Consider the following 25,585-nt stretch of genomic DNA (forward strand, 5'->3'; position numbering starts at 1 on the left):
GGCACCCGGCCCCGCTGGCCCCCACTGCCGCTCCCCCCCCACAGCCACACGGAGCCGAGGGGTCCAGGCACCCAGCCCCGCCGGCCCCCCCAAAGCCACCCGGAGCCGAGGGGTCCAGGCACCCAGCCCCACTGGCCCTCGCTCCCCTCCCAAAGCCACACGGAGCCGAGGGGTCCTGGTTCCCGGCCCCCGCTCCCCTCCCACAGCCACCCAGAGCCGAGGGGTCCAGCTCTCCAAGGAGTCTCTCTGACTTTGCACAAAGGGACCCAGATCCGGACTCAGCCGCTATTACAGTAACAATTGCTTCCTTGGGGGGGCCTGGCGGGATCCCCCCCCCTTCCGGCGACATGCCAGAGGGGTCCTTGCCTGCTCTGTATTATGGCCCTGCGAGAGCTCTGGGCTCTCCTGGCACTAACCTGCCCCCTGCCCCTGCCAGGCTGAATGAGGGGGAACCCCCCACCCCAGATCTTTTGCTCTCTAGGGGGTCTCTCTGCTCCCTCCCAATTCTGGGCCCAGCCAGCTGCCCTCCAGCATCTCGCCTCTCATGGGGCAGGTCAGCAAAGCGACCCCAGGGTGGATTGGAGTGAGCTACAAGGGGGGGGCCTGGGGACCCCCCCTTTCTGCTCCCAGCTCCCACACTGCAGAACACAGGCAGCCCCCGCAGCTGCTTTTCTTACCTTCCCTCCGCTCCTGTGCCGGCAGCGGAGCCGAGCCCGAGGCCAGCTCCTTCAGCCCCGGCGCCCCCAGGGCCCCCTCGCCGGCCCCGAGAACCGTGAATGCCATTCCGCCAGCCTTTCACCTCCAGGGGGCGCTGGCTCCAATCTACCCCCGGGGAGGGGACCGGCTGGGGCAGGGGCAGGGAATGGCACCAGCCCCATGGTGGCAGGAGACTCGGCCCATGGGCACGGCCTGCCTGCCTGCAGAATATCACTGCCCTCGCTAGGGGGCCAGAGAAACTGAGGCCGAATGGGAGTGACATCTGACGCGGCGCTGCTGCCATCAACAGTAACCCGCTGACCTGCCCAGGCCAGCTCCCTGCTCCAGAGCGAGGGGCTCAGGCCCGCAGCACACTCAGGCAGCACCAGGACGCTTCGTTCACCCCCCACCAGCTGGACACTTCTTCGCTTTACAGGAAAGAGACGACGCCGGAGAACAAGCGGGAGACCCGAGGTCTGGGCCCCCCACCCCCGCGCAGGAGGGCACGTGCCCCACAGACTCAGAGGAACAGCCAGTGCAGGCATTCGTGCCCTCGCCTTCAGATAACACTGCGGGTCCCATGCCAACCAGCCTTGGGCACATGGCCGGTTGGTACGACCGCCGGGTCCCCGTCCCCCTCCGAGGACGCCGCCCGCTGGGCAGGAAGATGCCAGGAGGCAGGCAGATAAAAGTAGTGTCGGTTTAATGGTCTGGGCGTTTCGTTCAGCACCGTCCCGGTGCGGCGGCCAAGCCCCACCCCTCCGAGCCCTGGGATGTGCCGCATTTCGCTCTCCCTTGAGTCCGAGCAGGCCAGGCCGCGCCCTCTTCTGCAGATGAGCACGGGCACGTCCCCCCTCTGTTCGCTCGACACCGGAGCCCCCACGGCCTGGACATTAAAAGCTAAAAAAGTCTCACCCCGGCAGAATCAGGGGGGGCTGCCTGCTGCAGAGGCCACGACATATCACACACACACTCACACGCATGCTGCCGGCTCCGGGCCCAGCACCCCCTCTCCTGGCTGGGGGAGACACGTGCCACCCCAGGGCACTGCGATCGCACCCCTCGAGGTGGGAGCCGGCCCCGCCGACACTGCCATCGTCCGGGGAGGGGGAAGGGAGGCGGCAGAGGGTCCCCCGGCGGGGAAATAAATAAAGAGGTCCGAGGCTCCGGACGGACGCCCCAGCCGGGATCACGTGGCCTTGTGATCCGGGTGGCTCTTTAGCTTGTGGAATTTGACGCTGTCCATCTTTTCGAAGCGCTTGCCGCAGTGCTCGCAGGTGAAGTTGTACTGGACGTCCGAGGTGTGCTTCTTCATGTGCCAGTTGAGAGACGCTCTCTGGCGGCACTGGTACCCACAGATCTCGCACCTGGGGGGGGGGGGGGCAGACACAGTCACGCAGGCTGCACCCCTCGGGCCCGCCCCACGGCACACCCCGCGCGAGCTGAGGGCCCTCTCTGCAGCCGTACGCTCCCTACCGCTGCCGGGCTAAACACACCCCACCCCACCGCCCGTACTTTCAGCCGGATGTGGCATTTTTCCACTTCCTCATCAGTGTTACTAGGTGCTGTTAACAGCCCCCATGCCACACCCCAGAGGCGTCTGCATCTCAGCCCCAGGTGAGGGATCCCTGTATAAACAGGCCCCGTGCCCCACCTCAGCTGCGGCTGCATTTTAGCACCGGGTGAAGGATCCCAGTACAAACAGCTGCCACACCCCACCCCAGAGGCAGCCGCATTTCAGCGGCGAGAGGGGTAATCTCCCCACCACCTTTGAAAAGCTCACTAGGGGCAAAGCAAGCTCATCACCAGCAGTGTCACCAATAAAAGGCCCAGGCACCACAGGGGCAGAGCCACCCCCCCCACACACTCGCCCTAGCTCTAACTCCTGCTGATGTGCTCTGCCCCAGAGGTGGTGGCACACAGAGGCGCTCCGCTCCAGGGGCTCGAACGAGCCTGGGTCGGGTTCCTAAATGGGTCACCCCCGCGCCCCCCAACTCCCGCACGTACTGGAGGGGCGTCTCTCCCGTGTGCGTCCGGCGATGCACCTCCAGGTGATTCTTCCGCTTGAAAGATTTCCCGCAGGTTTCACAGGTGAATTCACGGACGCCTGCAGGGGACAAAGAACGGGGCCCAGCCGAGACTCACAGTCAAGGGACCTCAGTAGGAGAATCCAGAGTCCCTCTCTGCCCACACCCAGCCCGACGCATGCAGCAAGCAGGCCCTTAACCTGCCCGAAGGGGTGACGCCGGCCCAGCTGGGGCATCACACTGGGTCTTTGCCTCCCACATCCGCTGTCCGAGACGGCCCACGGCGCCAGCTGAAAAAGTGACGTCCCTTAGCTCAGGCAGGGGAGAGTCTCCTGCTTTTAAACCAAGAGGCCCTGGATCAATCCCAGCGGACAGCCCAGCCGGGCGGCCAAGCGGCTGCTTCCGTTTGTTCTGGAGTTTTGACTCTCTCCCCACCCCCCATAATGTAAGTGTTGAAAATGAGCCGAGTGAGACAGCTGATCCCGGGGGGAATCCGACCCAGCCGCAGCTCCCTTCCCGGGTGCTCTGGTGCCATGCAGGGAGCATGGGTCCGGGGGGAAGCGAAGGCTAAGCAGAGGCAGCCGAGTGCCCCAGAACCAGGCGGCGAAGGCGGAGCGGCGTCTCCCCAGAGCAGCGCAGTGCAGGACCAGGGCCAGCAGGCCACAGGGAGGGGGGGGCGCCGGGGAAGAGAGCCCGGGGGGTGCACCTGAGTGAATGATCATGTGTCTGCGGAGGTGGTTGGACAGGTAGAACTTCTTGCCGCAGCCCGGGTGGGGACACACTTTTGTCTTCCCTTTCCGGTGGACGAGGTTGACGTGATTCTGGAGAGACAAGGAGGGGGGGGGACAGAGGGCTAGACCACACCCCCACCACACAGTCACAGCAGAGGCTGCTACAACCCCCCCAGGAACGGGCAGGAATTCCCACATCAGAGCTTGTCCCTCCGCCTCCCTCACAACGCGGCGCCTCGGTCACCGCAGCTGGGGTACCCCACTCTCCCGCCTCACCCCACAATCTACGCCCAGAGAGTCCCTCCCCCCTACCCCGTTGATCCAGCATTGGAACCAACCTGCCCCCAAAGCCAGCGCAGGGGTAGCGAGGTGGGGCACCGAGGCCGTGACGTTAAATGATTTGCCGATTGTCCAAGCCTCGATCAAACCCTTGGCTAGACACTGAGCCAGGACTAATCTGGCCCTTGTTCCCTGGGCTATTACTCCCATTGTGCAGATGGGGAAACTGAGGCAAAGAATGGCTAAATGACTTGCCCCAGGTCCCCCAGACAGTCTGTGGCAAAGCAGGGGATGAAACCTGGCTCTCCCTTGTCCCTGAGTCACGCTCCGTCGCCGTCCCCTCTCTCAAGTGCCAAGCAGGCTCCAGGTTTGGGTTTTGTGAGAAAACGCAATAGAAATATCCCCAGGGTGCTGTCACGTTCCCAACGCAGCCTGCAAGCGCCACCCCCCCGCCAGTGCTGGAAACCCGCCACGCCAGGCAGGCCCTGGCCACCCATCAACCAGGACGTGAAACTCACCAGCACCAAAGGGAAAGCAACCGCCCAGCGTCACTGCTCCAGCTCCCGCTGCAGAGAACAACCAGCCGGCCTGAGCATTTCCCCGTCTCTGGGGGGCGGGGGCCAGAACGAGGCTCTCAGGCAGCCCCCTTGGAGCACCCTTCACACCCCACCCCAGAGACAGGCCTGTGGGAAACTGACGCGCACAAATCATACCTGAAAGCTACTAAGTGCTACGTAGACCTGGCTGCATCCTTCATACGGGCAGTGGAACATTTCCAGCATGCCGTCAGCATCCATCACGCGGCCCCGCCTGCTCCGCCGCCTCCTGCGCGGGGAACGGAGGGGTCACCCGCAGGCAGGGGACGGCAAGGGTGGGGGGAGACGGCTGCTGGGGAGGAGGCAGCGGAAGGCCCCCAGGGCAGAGGCCTGGGGAGGGAGGGAGGGGGCGCAGACAGCCCTGGATTGAGGCTGAGCTGCCTGTGTTTGAGCACCCAGTGCAGCGCACGGAAAAGGGAAGGAAATACTAGGCGGCTCGCTGACGCCAGCCGGATCTCTGGCCGAGTGGGGAAACCGAGGCACGGGCAGGGTCAGAGGCCTTGTAAAGACAGCGAACCGCTTCGCCGCGACACTCACTTCTCCGGTTCCTTCGGAATCTCGTAGATGATGGCCGACATGTCACTGCCGTCCATCTCCTCGGGCTCCGGCTCCGTGTTCTCTTGGGCCGGCTCCAGCTCTTCCGGCATCTCTATTTCCAGGGGGGGCTGCAGCTCCTCCTTCTTGAGCCCATAAAGGTCTTCTTTTTCTGCCACCACAAAAGAGGTGTCAGCAGGCCGCGCCGCGCGGCGAGAAGCTGGCGAAGCTTTTCAAACAGGAAGCAGTTAACCCCCATCCCAGAGGCGGGCAAGAGCCACCGGCCACTGAAATGCAGCTAGTTCTGCTGCAGAGCACAGCAGCTGTTTAACACCGCACACGGGGGGAGGACAGGAAGGGGAGAGTCCTGTAGCCGGCTGAACCTACGGACGGCGGAGGCGAAATGCAGTTACATCAGGGTTAACACTTAATGGGAAGTCAAGGGACCTGGGATTTTTAATGGAGCACATGAGCGGGCACCACACCGGGACATCAGAGCCAGGGGTCAGGACCCCCCCCTACCCCCCGGCACCACGCTGAGACATCAGATCCAGGGGTCAGCGCCCCCTATGGACCCCCTACCTGGCACCACACCGGGACATCAGAGCCAGGGGTCAGGACCCCCCCCTACCCCCCGGCACCACGCTGAGACATCAGATCCAGGGGTCAGCGCCCCCTATGGACCCCCTACCTGGCACCACGCTGGGACATCAGATCCAGGGGTCAGCGCCCCCTATGGACCCCCTACCTGGCACCACACCGGGACATCAGATCCAGGGGTCAGGACCCCACCCCGGCACCACGCTGGGACATCAGATCCAGGGGTCAGCGCCCCCTATGGACCCCCTCCCTGGCACCACGCCGGGACATCAGATCCAAAGGACAGCAACCCCTATGGACCCCCTCACTGGCACCACACTGGGACAGCAGATCCAGGGGTCAGGACCCCCTACAGACCCCCACCCCGGCACCACGCTGGGACAGCAGATCCAAGGGTCAGGACCCCACCCCACCCCCCCGGCACCACGCCGGGACCTCAGATCCAGGGGTCAGGACCCCACCCCACCCCCCCGGCACCACGCCGGGACATCAGATCCAGGGGTCAGGACCCCCTCCCTGGCACCACGCCGGGACATCAGATCCAGGGGTCAGCGCCCCCTACGGAGCCCCTCATCCTGCAGCTCAGCACCGTGATGGGGCACCGGGGTCACTAGTGCAGGGAGACTGCCCCCTAGGGAGCCACCCACCAGCACTACACTGGGGCACCGGAGTCAGCACTAACCCAGAGGACAGTGCATCCCTTACCGAGCGCCCCAGCTCACTCCCGGCGGCACAGCGCCCCCTAGTGCCCTGCAGTGACCCTGGGAGAAGGCCCCCAAGGAACACACAGCAGCATTTTTCATGGCCTTCGGAGGCCTCCCCTCCCAGTACCGACCAAGCTCCCCATGCTTAGCCGGGGGCAGAGGGACTGGCCCCCCACCCCCGAGGGCTGGCCACAGCTACCTGTTTTGGTTTCAATGCACTCCCCACTCTCCACCGGCTCCCCGCCGTGGGGCTGCATGTTCTCCGGCTCCGTCTGGGTGTAGGCGGCGACGCCCTCGATCATGGCGCAGGGCATCTCCTCGCCCCCGCTGCTGGTGACGTTGAGCTGGATGCCCTCGGCCGTCAGGGCGTCGTAGCCGGGCCCGGCGATGATGATCACCTGGGAGCCCTGCATCATGCCCTGCACGGGGCAGCTGGCCACCACCTCCCCGAGCGTCTCCTGCGTCACGTTCTCAAAGAGAGTCCCGTGGCTGGCGCCCACCTGGACGGGCATGGGGACGCACACCACGGTCTCCATGCTCTCCGGGCCGTTGAGAGGCGGGTTGTGGCACATGGCGGCGCCCTGCTCGGCCGTCAGGTTCTCGATGTGGTGCTCGAACGGGATGTGGATGCCGTCCTGCGTGATGAGGCCGCTGCTGCTCCCGCCTTCCGCGGCCGACGGGGGCGGATGCTGCTGGGCCTTGGCCTGACGGCTCTCGGGCTGCTCCTCCGAGCCCGAGCTGGAGCTCTCCTCGGAGGAGTCCGAGCTTCCGGCCCCCACGCCGTTGCCAGCTGCAGTGGGGAGAGCGATCGGCGGGCGTGGGTTAGAGCCACGGCAGGACGCTCCCCTGGGCTTTGAGGGACACCTGGCTCCTCCTGCAGCCTAGCATTACCCTGGCCAACCCTCAGGGCTGGGGAAGTGCCCATCTACTAGCACCATAACGATCACCTCCCATCCAGCTGGATCTTACTTAGGCATATTAACCGAACATCTGCCTTACAAGCCTAGGGAGCACTCCCCTTATGCTGAAATGCGGCCACCTCTGGGGTGGGATGCACTGCAACGCCACACAACAGGCTACCCTAAGCGCTACCCTGCCCACGGGCTGCCTTGGGAGACTAGGATCCCGCCCGCTCACCATCGTCACTCTCGTTCTCAGAGTCGCTGAGCGGCTTCAGCGGGGAGTGCAGGTCCTGGAAGTAGCGGTGCCCGGCCTCACACTGCCACACGGCCGTGGTGTACAGCCCGAAGGTGGGGTCCAGCTCCGACAGGTGGGGCTCGTAGGGGCAGCGGTTCTTGTGGTCCTCGTACCAGATCACCATGTTCTTCAGGCAGTTGACGTTCCGCCTCCTTCCTTGGGGGGAGGAGAGAGGCACGTGAGCCGACCACAGGGAATCAAAGGGGTGCCCCCATAGCTAGCAAAAGACAGGGGGAGCACCCCACTGGGTTAAACCACTAGTCAAGTGATCAACTGTTTGTCAGCAATGGGACAGTCTGTGTGTCATAGCTACTGTACTACCCCCACTAACGACCCAGGCACCCTAAGTTCCAGGGCCCCCGGCTGGTACAGCCCAGGCTGTAGTGGGGGAGTTCCGGCCATCCACCACCCCTCCGCCCTGCCTTTGGGGGCTGACACGACCCAAGGAGGGCGAACTCTGCAACGGGGAGGAGAGGAATCTGCGTCTAGACTGACTCGCACTCGCTGTCTGTTCCACGCACACGCCAGCCAGCTGGGACAGGCGGCCTGCGGGACTCGGGCACATGGCAGATGGCTTGATGCACCGATGGAGCCAGGTGGCCGCAAGGCGGCCTCCAGGTGAAGCCTGTTTAGTATGCAGGCCAGGCTCTGGGCAGACGCCACCAAATCATACCAAGGTGATAAGCCTCATGGGTAGGGGGAAAGCAGTTGACATGACAGATCTTGATTTTGCAGAGGCTTTTGACACAGTCCCAAATGACAATTGCATAAGCACTCTAGGGAAATGTGCTCTCGATGAAATCACTATAAGGTGGGTGTACAACTGGTTCAAAGACCACCCTCAGTGATTAGTGATGGGCTGTCAAACTGGGAGGGCATGTGGGGGGGGGGTCCCCGCAAAGGTCAGTCCTGGATCTGATTCTAATCAATATTTTCATTAATGATTTGGATAATGGAGGGGCAGTTTGCTTAGAACATCTGCAAATGACGCCAAGCCGGGAGGGGCTGCGAGCGCTTTGGAGGACAGGATTCAAATTCGTAACATCCGGGACAAATTGGAGAATTGGCCTGAAATCAAGAAGATGAAATTCATTAAAGGCCAGCGGACCGTGGTACATTTAGGAAGGAAATACGAAAAGCACAACTACAAACTGGGGACCAAGCGGCTTGGCAGCAGGACCATGGAGAAGGCGCTGGTGTTACCGGGGATCTCAAATCGAACACAAGTCAACACTGCGATGCGGCTGCAAAAGTAGCTAATGTCATTGGATTAGCAGGAGTGTCACGTGTAAGACACGGGAGGTCACTGTGCTGCTCTACACGGCACTGGGGAGGCCTCAGCTGGAGTCTTGCGTCTAATTCTGGGTGCTGAACTTTAAGAAGGAGGCCTACGGGGCAAGGTTAAAACCGGGGGCATGGTTAGCTCTGAGAAAAATCAACCAAGGAGACCCGAGAAGTCTTCAAATAGGTTAAGGGCTATTGCAAAGACGGGGCTCAATTGTTCTCCATGGCTGCTGAAGGCAGGACAAAAAGCAATGGGCTTCCGCTGCAGCCAGGGAGATTTAAATTCAATATTAGGAAAAACTTTCTAACTAACTCTGAGGGGAGCTACACTCTGGACCAGGCGTCCAAGGGAGGCTGCGGGATCCCCGACACTGGAGGTTTTAGGTTGGACAAACCTCGGCCAGGGAAGGCTGAAGTTTATTTGCTCCTGCCTCAGCACGGGGCGCTGGATCTGATGAGCTCTCGAGGTCTCTTCCAGCCCCACATTTCTGTGATTCTATAGCACTGCCAAGACGGCGGCTGCTGGCTCAGCACGTGACACCTGAAGTAGGACCTGTCCCTGCTGGGGCACCCAGCCCCCCAGAGAAAGGACAATTCTTTCCCCAGCTGATCTCTGCGTTTGAGCTCAGAACAATGGAGCAGTGAAGTGCCATGACAGCACCTCTGCTACTGTCACAATCCTCCTGTCATTCCCAGGAGAGGGGCATCAACTGCCGGAGGAATCCAAATTGTAACGCTGCCTCCTTCCAGGGCACGGAGAGCTCACACCAGAGCTGCACCCTAACCGGTGCAAAAGCAAAGGTCTCCTCAGATGTTAAGATGCTGGGAAGAGACTGTAACAGCGATGAACGCTGAGCAGGTTGGCTCCCTGCTTTGCCAACACCTGTAATACCCTCCTTCTCCACACAGGCAGAGGGAGGTTTGTCTGAGGAGTCCTACATCTCCATGCTGCTTTGCCAGCTCTGGCCCTGTGGGTCACCGGCCCACCATTTGCGCTGGCCGTGCTGTGAACTTTGGCAGCTCGTGCAGCCACCTTTGGGGAGATCCCAGTGGGGGTGGGAAAATGGTGACTAAGGCAGTGGGGTAAAGCCCCTTGGAAATGTCAGGGGACACTGAACGTCTGTCTAAGGTACACGTACAGCCCCGGAACAGGGGTATCCGAGCACCTCGCAGTCATTAATGGGTTTGGCTTTGCTTGCCACCTGGGTCAGGGCAGGTCTATCCAGATGGCAAACCGAGGCGCACAGAGGTACAGTGACTTCCCAAGGTCACCCGGAGAGCTGGCAGCAGAGCTGGGAATTGAACCAGGGCTTGCAGGCCCAAGGCTCATGCTCTAGCCAGTGGCCCACCCTCACCCCCAGGAGCAGGATTCAGAGCTGAAGCTCAGACCCACAGAAACCTGCACGGCTCTCGATCCCCCTCCCTCAGAGGCGGGCCAAGCGGGGCTTTAGTGACTTCCAGCCCGCCCCCGAGCCTGCTCAGCCAGCCTTCCAGCTGGAACGGCTTTAGATCTATGGTCAGTGGCCAGTCTTCCCATGCCGGCTCCCTCCAGAACAGTCCCGGGGCAGCCCCAGCTCTCCGGGCCTGGACTGCACTTTTGGGCTGTATCTGTGAAAACTCCACTGCACTCTATGGACGCCTCCAACGGTCACGTAGCCTCGTCGCTCCCTCACTCAATGTCACGCCAGTTATTCCTGCACTTGGCTGGTGTTTTACTCCTGTCTTTCCTGGGGAAGCACCGTTACCCCCTGCCAGCATCAGGGGTCAGACCTAGAGAAATCAGCCTGCGTCCAACACTGCTGCAGCAAACCGCTTGGTACGTTTGTAGAGAGGAGATCCTACGTTCATGGAGCTACGAGAAAGGCCATGGGAGTGAGCAATTCTTACGCAGCAGGGCAGATGGGGTCACGCAGATTATTGTTTATTAGGTATGTTACGGTAGCATCTAGGAGCCCTAGTCACGGTACCCATTTGTGCTAGGCACAGAACGTTATTGTTTAGGTGTATTACGGCAGCACCGATGAGCCCTAATCACAGACCAGGACCCCCGTTATGGTGGGTGTTAGATGTAATTTATTAGGTATATTACAGCAGCCCCCATCACGGCCCAGGACTGCATTTTGCTAGGTGCGGTACATTATGTATTAGGTGTATTATGGTAGCGCTCAGGAGCCCCCCTCACAGCCCCCGCCACATTGTGCTGGGTCCTGTACATTATGTATTAGGTGTATTACGGTAGCAGTAGGGTTCCCCCATCATGGAGCAGGACCCCACCGTGTAGAGTGCTGTACGTTATTAGGTGTATTACGGTAGCAGTAGGGTTCCCCCGTCATGGAGCAGGACCCCACCGTGTAAAGTGCTGTACGTTATTAGGTGTATTACGGCAGTGATAGGGCTCCCCAATCTTGGAGAAGGACCCCATTGCGTATGGGGCTGTACAAAGACAGACAAAGGCCACCTGGTGGGGGATTGGACAGATGGCTGTGCCAGCAAAGAGAATTCTAAGAACGGGTTTCTGGGTGCAGACACGGATCTTTGACGCGTTCATTGTGCACCCACATTCAGCCATTGTCACAAGCTGGATCCCCCAGGACTATTCACTTACTTTTCTTTCGTTTTGGCTTTTTAGGGATTTGCTCCCACGGTTTCCTGCAACAGAAAAAGGGAGGACTGATTTAGCATCAGGGGCTATGCTCTGTAGCTGGACATCTCAGCCATTTAGCGTAGGAGGCAGGGCCGTGCTATTATCTCCCCCCCGCTTTTACAGATGGGGAAACCGAGGCACGGATTCAGTGACTTGCCCCAAGTCATGGTACCTGCACCTTATGTGACGCAGATTCACGAGAGGAAATCAGGGTTTACTGCCAAGGTTTATAACAGGAGCAGGGCTACTTAGTGATTGGTTTTTAAGACCCCATAAAGAGCTCTGTTCTATTACAACGCGCAGGGAGCGACATCCATCCCTCACATCATCAACCCTATATCGGTTACTCCTCTGGCTGAAAACCAGCCCCCACATTCATGCCCTTTTGCAAAAGAAAGAATGAAAAGGGCTTAGATCAGTGACTGGTGAGCGATCTAAACCCTCTGCTCCCAAATTCTCTCAGCAGAGCACAGCCATGGATTGCTGATCTAAACGTGACAGGCCACGAAATCCAGCTGACTAGATGCTACCCAAAAGGGACAATGTCCTTAATACAGCGAGGCCACGAAGAACACTTTAGCTCGTTTTCCTCCTGCGTATAATTAACCTGGGAAATCCACTGTGCAGGTTATTACATAAATAATTTAAGGCCAAATTCTCTCATCTGATCTCCTGTATCTCACAAGCCAAGACAGACACCCCTAAGCTGAGCCCCGTGACATTTTAGTCCTCAGGAGACTAAACTGTGCCACAGGCAGCGAACAGGAGAGACCGAGGTGCCACCGATGCCCCTGTGATGGCAGGGAATTGTTCAAGTGAGACATGCCCAGATGATACCAACAGGTGAGACACACCCCATGCTGCGGAGGAAGGTGAAAAATCCCCCGAGTCCGTTATACTCGCTGAGGCCCTGAACCTGCAGCGAAATGAATGCAAGTGGATCTCTGCACCGTCACAGACCCACAAGGACTCAGATGCAGCACCACGAGAACACAGATAATCTGCCCACGTCTTTCCCGTCACAGGATCAGCACCTAGGATACAATATCAGAAGGGAAATACACTAGTTCTCGTGTAGGAGCTGGGATCAGAGAGTAATTTCCCTGCACGGTATAGTACTGCCAGATGAGAGCCCTTCCCCTGAAGCATTCATCACATGGCTGGCAGGGCACACTGAGTTAGGACCAGTGCTCTGATCTGGGATGCAGACCGTGACACTAGCGTGATTTAACAATCACCAGGGGAGCGGCAGAGAGCGTAAACAGTTCTGCTTTAAGATAGTTTTCATCTCTGCAGATCCACAGCAGCTCACCACTGGAATTCAGTCACAACAAAGGCAGAATGGGGTGTGTATCTCAGACGTGTCTACGCTAGAGAAGGTTTGCCGATAAGGCTGAATAGGCAAAACCCTCCTAGCACTGAGCAGTTTCTCCCGGCGAAAGAGAGCATTGCCTGGTAGGGCCAGTATGCACAGCAAAATGAGCTGTACCAAAACTATAGTTTTGCTGGTATAACCGCGTCTACACTACGGCTCTGGCTGGTATCAAAATGTTGGCGACAATCACCCCACAAAGTGACAGAACTGTACAAGCAAGATTCTTCACATTTAACACCTTTCTAGAGCCCCTTCAATCCAAGGGTCACAAAGTCCTTCACCAAATCTCAGATGCCCAACTCCCCCCCCCCCGCCCACCTGTGTGTGATATTATCCCCTACACACAGAGGGGGGAAACTGAGGCGCAGAGGTGTGAGGTGACTTGACCACGGTGTTCGCATACCATGGTGATGAGGGTGGTGTAAAAATGTGACTAGAGAAGATCATGGGGGGAGAGTCTCTGAGAAATCTGTGGGCAAAACCCAGGAGCTTTGACACCATATCACTTGCTCTAACCACTAGTCCACATGGTCACACATTTTGCTGTCAAATGAGAAGGTGGAGGCCTGGATCTCATCCCATCCTCAGTCTACTGGCTACACCTCAACTGGAGATGGGAACAGATTTGGGGGGAGGGAGGATGTGTCTATCCATGCAGGGGCAAGACATCCCCTCCCACGTAGAGAGGCTGGAGTAAGACACCCCATCTAGCTGCTCACGACTCCTGTCAAAGCTGGTTGTAGGAGCGTTCTCTCCCCTAGAGATGCTATGGGGGCAATGGGGTTAACACCCCATGTGAGGGATCCTGGTCTCCCCCAGGCTTCCCCTCTCCAGCCCCTGCTCCAGAAGGAAGGAGATATAAGGGGATGGGGGAGGGAAAAAGGGCTCCAGATCCCACAACTCCCTCATCCATCCCCTTACTTGCTGTCTCTGCCCCACCAGGAAGGGGGCATATGACAATGGAGTCAGGGAATGAGTGGGACCAGCCAAGTGAAGTGGTCCTGGCTGTCAGTCATGGAAGGAAATGGTATATGGGATTGGGGGGGGGGGGGGGGGTAAGGGATGGGGCAGGTCCCAGCTCAGTCAGGGGTCTGATCTCCCACCTCTCACCTGTGGCACCCCACTTGCTGCCCGCGCTCCAGCAAGTGGGGAGGTGGGGGCATACGGGGACGGGGACAGGAGAGGAGGAGTCAGTGAGGGGCCTGGCCAGGCATAGGGAAAATCTGGCTCAGTAGGGGCCAGCTCTCACCTGCAGCACCCTATGCACTACCCCTGCTCCAGACAGAAGGGTGTGTACAAGGAGAGGTGGTCCAGGCCAGAGAGTTGGGGGGCCCAGCTCTCACCCATGGCACCCTGTGTGCTGCCCCTGATCCAGCAGATAGGGGGTGTACGGGGAAGGGGGGGGGCCAGGCCGGCTGGGGGGGTTGGGAGGCCCAGCTCTCACCTACGGCGCCCCGCACACTGCCCCTGCTCCAGCCCCAGCAGACAGGGGGTGCATGGGGGAAGGGGGGCCCGGCAGGGCCCGGCCCGGGGTTGGGGCCCAGCTCTCACCCGCGGCGCCGCGCGCTGCCCCGCTCCAGCCCCAGCAGACAGGGGTGCACGGGGAGGGGCCCCAGAGGGGTTGGGGCCCGGCCCAGAGGGGATGGGGCCCGGCTCACCGCGGCGCCCGCGCGCTGCCCCGCTCCAGCCCCAGCAGACAGGGGGTGCATGGGGGAGGGGGGCCCGGCGGGGATTGGGGGCCCGGCTCTCACCCGCGGCGCCCCGCGCGCTGCCCCCGCTCCAGCCCCAGCAGACAGGGGGGTGCACGGAGGAGGGGGGCCCGGCCCGGAGGGGGTTGGGGCCCGGCCAGGGGGATTGGGGGCCCGGCTCACCCGCGGCGCCCAGCGCGCTGCCCCGCTCCAGCCCCAGCAGACAGGGGTGCACGGGGAGGGGGCCCGGCCCGGGGTCGGGGAGCAGGGGGGGGGGGGGGGGGGGGCCCGGGGGGGGGGGGGGGGGGCCCGAGGAGGGGTGGGGCCCGGCTCTCACCGCGGCGCCCCGCGCTGCCCCGCTCCAGCCCAGCCCCAGCAGACGGGGGTGCACGGGGAGGGCCCGGCCCGGAGGGGTTGGGGCCCGGCTCGGAGGGGGTTGGGGCCCGACTCTCACCGCGGCGCCCCGCGCCCAGCCCCAGCAGACAGGGGTGCACGGGGCCCAGAGGGGTTGGGGCCCAGCCCAGAGGGGTTGGGGCCCGGCTCTCACCCGCGGCGCCCGCGCGCTGCCCCGGAGGGGATTGGGGCCCGGCTGGCGCCCCGCGCGCTGCCCCCGCTCCAGCCCCAGCAGATAGGCCGCCAGCTTGGCGTCGCTCCAGCCGCTGCGCCGCCGCAGATCCACCCAGGGCCCGTGCGCCTCGCCCAGGTAGACCCGCCGCACGTCGTACTTCTTGCGGGACTCGAGGCGGCGCCGGGCCCGGTCGGACTCGGTCAGGCGGGGCCGCCCCCGGGCCTTGCGGCCGCCGGCCCCGGCCTCCGCCTCCCCCGCGCCGGGCCCCGCCTCCTCCTCCTCGGCCTCCTCCTCCTCCGCGGCCGGGGCCGGGGCCGGGCCCCGCTGCGCCTCGCTCATGCCCAGCCCGCTGGCCGCGCCGAGCAGCCCGTTGTTGGGGGACTCGGAGGAGCCCGGCGCGGGGGCAGTGACGTCAACGGCCCGCGACCCGCTTCCTGTTTCCGCCCCCTCCTCGCTGCTCCGCCAGAAAAGTCGCATCAGTCGGCGGCGCGCGTGCTCAGCTGATTGAGCGCTAGGCATGCGCACCCAGCGCCCGTTGGGTCCACACCGCGCCTGCGCGGGAAGATATGTTCAGGGCGCAGGCGCCCGTCTCGAGCTATGCTCCGCCTTCAACATGCCCACAAGCGCCTGTGCTCTTTTTGCGCATGCGGTGGAGATCCCCACCTCACCACCAGCAGCTCTCTTGCGCATGCGCCCCAGCACTGGGCGCCTATCTGTACCCCCTCCCCCAGCAGCCTTTTCAGGGGGCCTCAGCGTTGAGGCTGCCCCGCGCTCTGCCTGACCCCAGGGAGGGGAGCCCCTGCCCAGACAGCCCCCCCCAAGGGCAACGCCCCCTCTACCCATCCCCACAGGACCGACCCCACCCCCAGAGCCCAGCTAGCGCCCCGCCCCCTCCACCGGCCCAGCCCCACAGAACTGACCCCCACCCCCAGGGCCCAGCTAGCGCCCCGCCCCCTCCACCAGCCCAGCCCCACAGAACTGACCCCACCCCAGGGCCCAGCTAGCGCCCAGCCCCCTCCACCGGCCCAGCCCCACAGAACCGACCCCGCCCCCAGGGCCCAGCTAGCGCCCAGCCCCCTCCACCGGCCCAGCCCCACAGAACCGACCCCCACCCCCAGGGCCCAGCTAGCGCCCAGCCCCCTCCACCGGCCCAGCCCCACAGAACTGACCCCCACCCCCGGGGCCCAGCTAGCGCCCAGCCCCCTCCACCGGCCCAGCCCCACAGAACCGACCCCGCCCCCAGGGCCCAGCTAGTGTCCAGCCCCCCCACGCTCCCCCGCGGGGGCCCAGCTACATAGGACTGACCCCCACCACCAGGGCCCAGCCCATACACGACCATTCCACCCAAGCCCTGAGACAGACAGGTCAACACACACCCCTGCCAGCCACCACCTCCTTTGCATGCTTGGGCCCAGCCCCCCAGGACAGGTCCCCCCCCATGGCCCAACCAGCACATGGCTGCTCCATCCACCATGGTCCCACATGCTTAATCCAAGACGGACACACACACACACACACACAACACCCAGCCAGGGCCTGGACAGTTTACCCACCATGCTCCCCCGCACCAGAGAGCCCCCCAGGAGACACCCCCTCCCCCCCAAGCCCAGCCAGTGCACAGCCCCTCAACCCATAGAGTTCCCTTGACTAGCTGGCTGGAGGCAGCTCAGCCCAGTCACGACCCCCCCAGCACGCAGCTGCTCTGTGATCAGCAGCAGCGCCCTGCCAGTCTCCTCAGCCAGAGCAGCGCAGGCTCTGAACACCCCCTGTCAGGCCAGCTCCTGGCTAGTTTTCAGAGCGGCTTCGGCAGAAGGCATGGGGACCTGGGGCAGGCTCTCCTAGGCCCCCCCCCCAAAGCCATGGTGTAATGGTGACCTGCCCCTGTTTCATGGAGAAGGACCAGCAGGGCCAGAACAGGACTCGTTCCCAGCCTCCTTCGGAAAGTGCTGAAGGCTTTTTAATAACATCTCTGCTCCACGCCCGGGGCAGTGGTTTACTAGGAGCTGGGATTACAACTCAGGAGGCTCTGGGCTCCCCCTGCCGCGATCAGAGATCACCCAGAACAATGATCAGGTCCAAATGTGAGGCTACTACATCAAATCGTCTGGCGGCTAAGCGCATTCACCCCATACCCGGTGCTAGAGCGAAGGAAGCATGGGGAGGAGACAAAGAGTCACAGCACCCTCATTACATGGGACTCTACTCAAAGCGGCTCAGACTGATTGAAAGGACGGATCTGTTCCTATGCCACAGTGGCTGCTAAAGCAGATTCCCTCTGGCCCATCGGCTCGATCGCATGCAGCTAAACAATCCCCAAGGAAGGCGACCAAATGGAGGCAGGTTTAAAGTTCTTGCTTCATGCGCCAACTTTGCGGGATCTCCTCCTCGCCGCTCTCCGAGTCCGAGGCCGCCTGGAACTCTCGGGGCCCCGGCGTGAGGTGGAACACAACCGGTGTCTGACTCAAAATGGGATTGGTTTGCTGCAGGCCCAAAATCCACTTGGCCAAAGTGGCCTGGTCTCCTGCCCCGGCCATGCACATGGCAAAGATGGGGCCTTCCACCACTGCAGGGGACAGGACAGAGAACAGAAGCAGCGTCAATATTAGCAAACCCCACAGCACAATGGAGCAGTGGACTCCAGTAATGCCAACGGGGTGACTGGAAATCAGGATTCTTGGGGTCCTAATCTCACCTCTGCCCCTCCCTCCGCAAGGAAACTGTCAATTCACCGAACAACAATAATCCTCCACCCTCAGGAGGGAGGCGGCTTGTCTGTCAAGTACTTCGGGTCCCTGCTGCAAAGTCCACACATCCAGGCACTATTTTTTTCACCCGGCACTGAAATGTGGCCACCTCTGGGGCAGAACACAACAGCTACCACACAGCCACTTAGAACAGAAGTCGCTATTGTATCCCGCTGCAGAGGAGTTCTGATTTGACATGTTCAGGTAGGGAAGAAAAGTATCTGCTGATCTAAGTAACCTTAATACTTTCTTTCTTGGGGGATCAGATATAGAGATGAGGGGGAGGAAAAAGATCATTCTTATTAGCCTGCGATTGCTCAGAAACTGGATATGAGTCAGCAGTGTGCCCTTGTTGCCAAGGCGGCTAACGGCATTTTGGGCTGTATAAGTAGGGGCATTGCCAGCAGATCAAGGGATGTGATCATTCCCCTCTATTCGACATTGGTGAGGCCTCATCTGGAGTCCTGTGTCCAGTTTTGGGCCCCCCCACTACAAGAAGGATGTGGAAAAATTGGAAAGAGTCCTGCAGAGGGCAACAAAAATGGATTAGGGGGCTGGAGCACATGATTTATGAGCAGAGGCTGAGGGAACTGGGATTGTTTAGTCTGCAGAAGAGAAGAATGAGGGGGGATTTGATAGCTGCTTTCAACTACCTGAAGGGGGTTCCAAAGAGGATGGATCTAGACTGTTCTCAGGGGTGGTCGATGACAGAACAAGGAGCAATGGTCTCAAGTTGCAGTGGGGGAGGTTTAGGTTGGATAGTAGGAAACACTATCTCACGAGGAGGGTGGGGAAGCACTGGGACGGGTTCCCTAGGGAGGTGGTGGAATCTCCTTCCTTAGAGGTTTTTAAGGTCAGGCTGGACAAAGCCCTGGCTGGGATGATTTAGTTGGGGTTGGTCCTGCGTTGAGCAGGGGGTGGGACTCCTGAGGTCCCTTCCAACCCTGCTATTCTAACCAGTGCCAGGGCTGGTTTATGGAGACCTCTCTCAGAAGCTCTGGATTAGGATGGGGACTATTAACTGGGGCAGTAACCTTCATCCACGGCTGAGCAGGGCTGGATTTGACTTAGAGGTTGACAGCAAACTATTACAAGCGCTGGAAGGTTATACCGAGGGGGAGTGGCTTTGGTTAAGAGGTGGAGTTAGGCACTGAGAAACTGGACACAGGACTCCAGGTGAGGCCTCACCAATGTCGAATAGAGGGGAATGATCACATCCCTCGATCTCAGTTTAGGGTGAGTGAGGACACAGATGTCGATTAGCCTATGGAACAGCCTCCTCCAGAGGGAGGAATCAATTTCTGGGCTCTATTTCTGTTGCCCGACTGTCCCAGTAGATTTGATTGGCTCTAAATGTGCCCCCACCTCAGCGGCCCAGCCCCACGTGTGTTACCTTCATCCACGTAAAACTCCTCGTCGTCCCAGAGGTCCCGGTCCAGGTCCAGGTCGAGGTGCATGGGGTAGTAGAAGTTCCTCTCGGAGTCGATCACCTCTTCCTAAGGGGGAGGGGGGGGGAAGATATTTATACAGGGGGAGTAAATACCCCCACCAAACACCTCTACCTTACTCAACGGCTAACCAGCACCCCTGAGCCACATGCATCTCTCTGCCCTCCTGGGACAAGCCCACTCTTCAGCTTGTGCGGCCCCTGGATTTCCAGAGAAAGATGCCAGAATGGCAGCCCAGTGTGTCTGCAGAGCCAACTTCCTGTCCGATCTCCCCGAGCCAGCCCTGGACAGACCCCCCCAGGTGGAAGAGGGGACCCCGGCCTCTCCAGCGAGGCTGTTGGTGAGGGGCCTGGTCATTGCAGATTGTGCTGGGGGTTTCGACGATACGTTCACCAGCCCAGCTAGGAATGAGCTGAGACCTGGCAAACTCATTATGTGCAGGCCGACGAATGGCGTCAGGTGGAGGTAATTATTGGTCTAGGGAATAGAACTGGTGCCCCCGAGAGGGGAAAAGCCCCATATTCCAGTCTCTGACTCCCCTGAGCAAGCCAGTCCCCATGCTGGGGGTCAGAGACAGCACCCCCTATAGGGGAAAAGCCCCCATAGCCCACACCCCATGAACCAGCCCCTGCCCCACCTCCCCAAGACTTACAGCGTTTCCAGAGTGACTCAGGTCATTCACCAAACCAGCACCAACTCCGTGGCGTTTGCAGTGCAGGGAAACAGCCTGGAAATACAGACCCTCCTCCCCAGAGCCCGCAGCTGGCAGCCCCAGGCCTACGCAGGGAGGCAAGGCCATTCTTTACCTTTTCTTCAGGAGGCAACGGCTCTCCCCGGAGTATATAATAATAAACACACGTCTTCTTCAGCCACAAGGGGAAGGGGCCCTCGACAAACACGGGCATGGCCGGATTGTGGCGAGCCAGGAGTTCCTGCTGATCAGGGCTCTGGATTCCTAAAGGGAGGGGAAACCACACACGCCACAAACCGAGGATTAGCCACCCGGGGGGAGAATGAACATAATCCAACGGCTCTGCGCTGAACGGCCTTCGCACCAAGCCAGAGCACCCCAGGCGGGGAAGCTCTCCGGAGCACAAGCCGCGTACAGCCCCCAGCTGCGATTCCTACCCAGGAGCTGGGCTTGTGATCGACAGGCAGGACTCCCCAGATGCGCGCCTGTTACCCCAGATGCGATGCTCCACAGAGAAGCTTAGCTCGTTAGCGTCTCTAAAGACACTGGGCTCCTCAGCGCCGGAGCAGCGTCGTTATTTAACGGGGGAAGGAAGGGTTAGAGGCGAGGCTCTAAGGAAGGTGAGCAAATCCACGTCAATGGGGCTAGAGAGACGCCCCCATACCCTCCCGAACGTCCCCCTCTGAGTCTGTCCAGGGTTGCGTGGGGCTTAGAAATCACGAGCCACGTGGGCTGCTTCCCCACAGCCAGGCTGCTTCCAGCCAGCGGCTCGAAGGGCCGGACGCTCTCAGTGCCGACGTCCCCTCCAGCTAAGGCAAAGGCGACACACACAACAGGCTAGAGACTTTTCGCTCCCACGTAATCCGGCACCGGCCAGTCAAAGGCAAGGCTGTCCGGGGCATCCCGTACCTACGATGTGCGGTTGGGTGATCTCTTTTCCGGCATCCGAAATATCCGTCAGAGGCCTCTGCGGGGATGAAGACGCCTTTGTTAGAGACAGCATCCTTCACACGCATGGGCTCCCTGACTCGCTCCCCCAGTTCAATACAGCCCGGCAGGCTGTAGATCCCAAGAGGCCGGGCCCCCTGCCCGAACTGGGGACCAAGCCCCGGGAGGCCGGACCCCAGGTAACAGGAGTAAACTCCTTGGTGCATAGAACAGTCTAGAGGGTGCTCCATGCCCCGATTGCCGCAAGCACCTTCTCCTCTGCATCAGGCTGTGCTAGGGGTCGTTCGAGCTGACCAGAGCTTTGCCTCCATCAGCAGCAGCTGCCCTGGCGCGTTAGAGTCCCTTCCCCCGCGGCGCTCACACCCCGGCGCGCGAGAGTCAGTCACTCCCATGGCTACGCGCAACGCGCTACAGCCGAGCGCCTCTCCTTACCTGATAGACCGTGACCGTGGCGCTCAGGTCGGCGGCAATCCGCTGCAGGCTGATCCTGGCGAGGTCGACGGGGTCTCGGGGGAGGGCCGCTGGGACTGGGTACGGGTTGACATGCTTGAATTTGGGGAACCAGTACATGAGCCGCTGGTACTTGCGAACAGGATGGCTCTTCTCGCCAAAGATCTGGAGCAGCAGGAATTTCGTCTGCTTGTTGGGCATGATGCCTGCGCAGACGAGGGAGGAGAGGCAGGTAAGAGACGCAGACGGTGCCTTCACCGGCCCTCACCATGGAGACTAAGGGACAGAGGGGTTAAGCAACTTGCCCAGTTCAGACGGGGAGTCAGTGGCAGAACTGGGAATAGAACCCAGGAGTTCTGACTCCCACTCCCCCCAGCCCTAACCGCTAACCCACACTGCTACTATGGGTGTTCGGGCACCCCGCACCCCTACCATAGTTCTCCATCTGCTCCAAGACTTGGATCCCGCATTCCTGCTGCCTCGGGTAGTGGTTGAACATCCTCTGGATGAAGTTGCGGGCCACGAACACTTCCTTGGGGAAGACATCCAGGATCTTGTTGTAGACGTCGAGATCCCGCTCCACCCCAAACTCCGGCATCTTCCTGAGGGCCGCGTTGATGAACTCGACATGACCTCTGCGCCGGACGTCCCTCTGGCAGAAGAGCTCCACCGCTCGGCTGAAGGCGGCCTTGGTCCTGTCTCCCTCGTGGGCCCGCTCGAAGAGCTCATCAAAGGGCACCAGGGACCCATCACGGAACCCTCTGTCTTTCTCCTTGTCCCCCCTCGCCGTGGGGACGAGCTCAGAACGGCTCAGGGCAGCGCTGCTCCGGATGCACCGCACAGGCACCGGCCAGACGCACTAGCAGAGAATGGGATACAAACGGCACCTTTAGCAGCTGTCATGTTACCTGGTGATTAGAGCGCGCTCAGTGGGGCAAGGCCCTAGATATCAGTACCACACTCCACAGCGCCATTCCGTTCCCCTGGCTCACGGGCACTGGACGCCAGCTTGCAGGCCAGCAGTGACTGGCACCATTTGACAGCTGCTTAGCCGCCTGTGTGCAATGAAACCGCGGGGGCTCAGACTACGTCCCAGCAGCCCCTCCTGTCCACCGGACCGATCCGCTGCGACACCACTCGTACGAACGGGCGCCTGCTGCCCCTCTTTCCCCGGCCCTCGGATTACAACAAATGGGAGCGGGGATGGGGGGCTTTGTCCTGGGGGCGAGTGGGAGAAGAAGCCAGATCCATGTGGGGAGAGCCAGAGCCATGGGGGGCTGTGGGTTTAGGGAATAGAACCCCAGGAGTCCTGATGCCCAGTCCCTGCTTCCCCCAAACACACACACACAGGGCTGCCCACGTGCCCCGAGTTGGTTTCCTTTGGACTGGGAGCTGCTGCCCTGCTGAAGGACGCCTGGTACCTGGGCACAGCTGCTTCCCTGCAGCCATGGGCGAGCCCTCCCCGGCGCCGCTTGCCGCAGGATGCCGCGTCCGGCAGAGAGCCCTTGGGCCCGGAGCAGCTTCCGCACACAGTTCATGGTGGGGAGTTTGTCCCTCCGACGCGGGGCGGAGGCTGGCGAGGAAGGAGGCTGCTGCTGGAGCTGGGAGACTCAGAATGACGGGGGAGGACGGGGCAGGCTCAGCCATGCCTGACCTCCAGCGTTTGCTTGAAACAGACAGAGACGTAACTTAGAGATTGACCGTAGGACACGGGGACAGGAAATATACCGGGGGGGGGGGAGGTGGTGGAAGGGAGAGCTCCCCATCACCTGTTCAGGCGCCCCCCCATTCATGGTGCCCCATATGCATCCACACACACTGCATCTGTGTCCCCCACAAACACATTCAGCCCCCCCCATGCCCTGTCCCCAAACTCCCATATACCCCCCACGGGGAGGGGAGGCCTCCAGACCCTCAACACGCCCATCCCCTCACCTCACACTTCCCGGACACTCCACCTCCTGCCCCCCACCACATGGGCATGCCCCCAGCCCCCCAAAACCCCATCTCCACCCCACACCTCCACCTTCAGCTCTCATCCTCCCCATCTGGGCATGCCCCCAGCCCCCCAAAACCCCATCTCAACCCCCAGCTCTCATCCCCCCCAACATGGGCATGCCCCAGCCCCCCGAAACCCCATCTCAACCTCCAGCTCTCATCCCCCCAACATGGGCATGCCCCAGCCCCCCGAAACCCCATCTCAACCTCCAGCTCTCATCCCCAACCTGGGCATGTCCCCAGCCCCCAAAACCCCATCTCCACCCCACACCTCCACCCTCAGCTCATCTCCCATCTGGGCATGTCCCCAGCCCCCAAAACCCCACCTCCACCCCACACCTCCACCCAGCTCTCAGCCCCCCCGATCTGGGCAGGGCACCCCAAGCTGCCCACCCCCCATATCCGACCTCAGCCGGCCTCACCCCACTGGGCGCCGCCATTTTAGCACCGCCCCCCCAATCCCTGCCGGGTCAGGGGGAGGAGCCAATCACACGCCTCGCTTCTAAGTCCCGCCCACTCCCAGGCCCATCCCCCCACCGGGGGCGAGGAGCCCGTGGGGCAGAGCCGGACACGTGGGTCCCACTTGCCCCGCCCTCTCCCGGGCAGGGGGCGCGCCCCTGAGTCCCCCCCCGGCAGAGGGCCCGGACTCCTGGGTTCTATTCGTGGCTTCCCCCTCACCCCCCGATTTTGGCCAAGTCCCTTCCTTTGTGCCTCGGTTTCCCTGGCTGGGGTGAGGATGAATCAGCCCCGGGGCTGCCAAGCCCTTCGCACCCCGCCCCAGACGTGCCCGGACCGGTGGGGTTCCCTGGTTCCCGGCTGGTTACAGAGCAGGGGGCACCTTGTCCCAGGTGGGGGGCACCTTGTCCCAGGTGGGGGGCACATGGGGCAGAGCCAGGTAGGAACCGTCTCGCCCCCCCCCACCCCCCCATAGTCCGGGTGGGAGGACTGGCCTGCAGCGGGAGGTTTGACTGACCCCCCAGCCCAAGCATGAGGCTCTGCTATTATTTAATATGCCCTCCTCAACCCCCCGGCCATATACACACAGATCACGCCTCCCCCCATTATGTCAGGTGCTGTATAGACACAGTCCCTGCCCCACAGCGATGGAAGGGTCAATGACCCCATTTTACAGATGGGGAAACTGAGTCACAGGGCAGGGGAGTGACGCACCCAAAGTCACTCAGGGATTCTGTGGCAGAGCCAGGAACTGAACCCAGCTCTCCTGAGGCCTAGCCCAGGGACCCCCTCCTCCTCCATCCCCTCGCTGGCCCAGAGGGTGCCCTGGCTTTCCGTTCCCCAGCCCTGCTTTACCAGACCCCCTGCCGGAGGCGAGGGAGCAGGCCTCCAACTTCAGCTTTATGGACAGCAGGGAGGGAATGTCACCTTCCCGCTTGATTCCTCCCTCGGGCCTGTTCTCTCCTCCCAGGGTCACTTGGATTCTTCCGCACTCCTGCCCCAAGCTGTGGCACGGCCACTGTGAAACACCTGCCGGGCCCCACCCCAGAGGTGGCTGCACCTCAGCACCAGGTGAGAGTCCTGGTATAAACAGCTGCTGTGTTCCACCCCTGGGTGACTGTACCTCAGCGCTGGATGAGGGATCTCCGTATAAACCAGAAGTAGCTGGATTTCAATAGGGGATTACGTGATCCCTGCCTTTATGTTGTCTATGGCTTTGTGACACCCTGAAAGGTGTGTCTATAAACATGGGGCTGTGGCGACAGACGAAAGCAGCAGCTTCCCTCTTTAGAGCATTGCATGTGCATTGCCCCAGGAGATGTGTGCAGGGGCGGCTCTAGGAATTGCGCCGCCCCAAGCAGGGCAGCACGCCGCGGGGGGCGCTCTGGCAGTCGCCGGTCCCGCGGCTCCAGTGGACCTCCTGCAGACGTGCCTGCGGAGGGTCCGCTGGTCCCGCAGCTCCGGTGGACCTCCTGCAGACGTGCCTGCGGATGCTCCACCGGAGCCGCGGGACCAGCAGACCCTCCGCAGGCACGTCTGCAGGAGGTCCACCGGAGCCGCCTGCCGCCCTCCCGCAGCACGCCGCCCCAAGCACGCGCTTGGCGCGCTGGGGTCTGGAGCCGGCCCTGGATGTGTGTATCGTCCCCATTATTCAAAGGGAGAAACTGAGGCACGGGGAGGGGACGTGACTTGTCCATGGTCACACAAGGAGGCGGTATGAGAAGTGAGACTAGAAACCCAGGAGCCCTGGCTCTAACCACTAGACCTCCCCGCTGCCCAGGCGCCTCTCGGAGCCAAGAATAGATCCAGGAGTTTGACTCCCAGCCGCCACCTGCATTAACCCCGAGCAGCTGTGAATTCAGGAGACAGAACCCAGGCGTCCTGGCTCCCAGCCCCCCTCCCCTCCTGCCACGGGGATAGAACCCAG

The 25,585-nt window shown here is 61.4% G+C and overlaps 2 protein-coding genes across 6 annotated transcripts; both read right to left on the reverse strand.

Moving 5' to 3' along the window:
- Positions 1-1,382: 1,382 nt before the first annotated feature.
- On the reverse strand, positions 1,383-15,451 carry ZNF653 (zinc finger protein 653). Of its 2 annotated transcripts, none has more exons than XM_039514774.1 (9): positions 14,947-15,451; positions 11,254-11,301; positions 7,305-7,520; positions 6,367-6,957; positions 4,867-5,035; positions 4,447-4,558; positions 3,430-3,544; positions 2,704-2,803; positions 1,383-2,063 (listed from the first exon to the last, which is right to left on the reverse strand). In XM_039514774.1, the coding sequence occupies exons 1-9, from the start codon at positions 15,440-15,442 to the stop codon at positions 1,886-1,888; spliced, it is 2,025 nt and encodes a 674-aa protein (XP_039370708.1). In that variant the 5' UTR covers positions 15,443-15,451; the 3' UTR covers positions 1,383-1,885. The 2 variants fall into 2 exon arrangements, with proteins under 2 accessions (XP_039370708.1, XP_039370710.1); XM_039514776.1 differs by having other exon boundaries at positions 11,254-11,297; positions 15,081-15,449.
- A 1,411-nt stretch (positions 15,452-16,862) lies between these two features.
- ECSIT (ECSIT signaling integrator) lies at positions 16,863-23,693 on the reverse strand. Of its 4 annotated transcripts, none has more exons than XM_039513666.1 (8): positions 23,625-23,693; positions 22,626-22,870; positions 21,637-22,063; positions 21,187-21,410; positions 20,716-20,773; positions 19,922-20,070; positions 19,061-19,163; positions 16,863-17,486 (listed from the first exon to the last, which is right to left on the reverse strand). In XM_039513666.1, the coding sequence occupies exons 2-8, from the start codon at positions 22,740-22,742 to the stop codon at positions 17,266-17,268; spliced, it is 1,299 nt and encodes a 432-aa protein (XP_039369600.1). In that variant the 5' UTR covers positions 22,743-22,870; positions 23,625-23,693; the 3' UTR covers positions 16,863-17,265. The 4 variants fall into 4 exon arrangements, with proteins under 4 accessions (XP_039369600.1, XP_039369599.1, XP_039369602.1 ...); XM_039513665.1 differs by having other exon boundaries at positions 23,610-23,672; XM_039513668.1 differs by lacking the exon at positions 23,625-23,693 and adding an exon at positions 23,596-23,611.
- Between the last annotated feature and the right edge of the window lie 1,892 nt (positions 23,694-25,585).

The sequence above is a fragment of the Mauremys reevesii genome, linkage group 25 (assembly GCF_016161935.1).
Source record: "Mauremys reevesii isolate NIE-2019 linkage group 25, ASM1616193v1, whole genome shotgun sequence".
In the NCBI taxonomy this organism is placed as follows: Eukaryota; Metazoa; Chordata; order Testudines; family Geoemydidae; genus Mauremys; species Mauremys reevesii.

What these genes read in the sequence shown, in the direction of transcription:
- ZNF653 (XM_039514774.1), bottom strand. Translation starts at nt 15,442, where the DNA reads ATGCCTAGCGCTCAATCAGCTGAGCACGCGCGCCGCCGACTGATGCGA. An exon ending in GTGCATTGAAACCAAAACAG is followed by an intron (nt 5,036 to 6,366) that starts GTAGCTGTGGCC and finishes TTGTGGTGGCAG; the next exon opens with AAAAAGAAGACCTTTATGGG. An exon ending in TAGCACTTAGTAGCTTTCAG is followed by an intron (nt 3,545 to 4,446) that starts GTATGATTTGTG and finishes TTGTCTCTCCAG; the next exon opens with AATCACGTCAACCTCGTCCA.
- ECSIT (XM_039513666.1), bottom strand. Translation starts at nt 22,742, where the DNA reads ATGAACTGTGTGCGGAAGCTGCTCCGGGCCCAAGGGCTCTCTGCCGGA. An exon ending in AGGGAAGCAGCTGTGCCCAG is followed by an intron (nt 22,064 to 22,625) that starts GTACCAGGCGTC and finishes ATTCTCTGCTAG; the next exon opens with TGCGTCTGGCCGGTGCCTGT. An exon ending in CCACGGTCACGGTCTATCAG is followed by an intron (nt 20,774 to 21,186) that starts GTAAGGAGAGGC and finishes TCATCCCCGCAG; the next exon opens with AGGCCTCTGACGGATATTTC.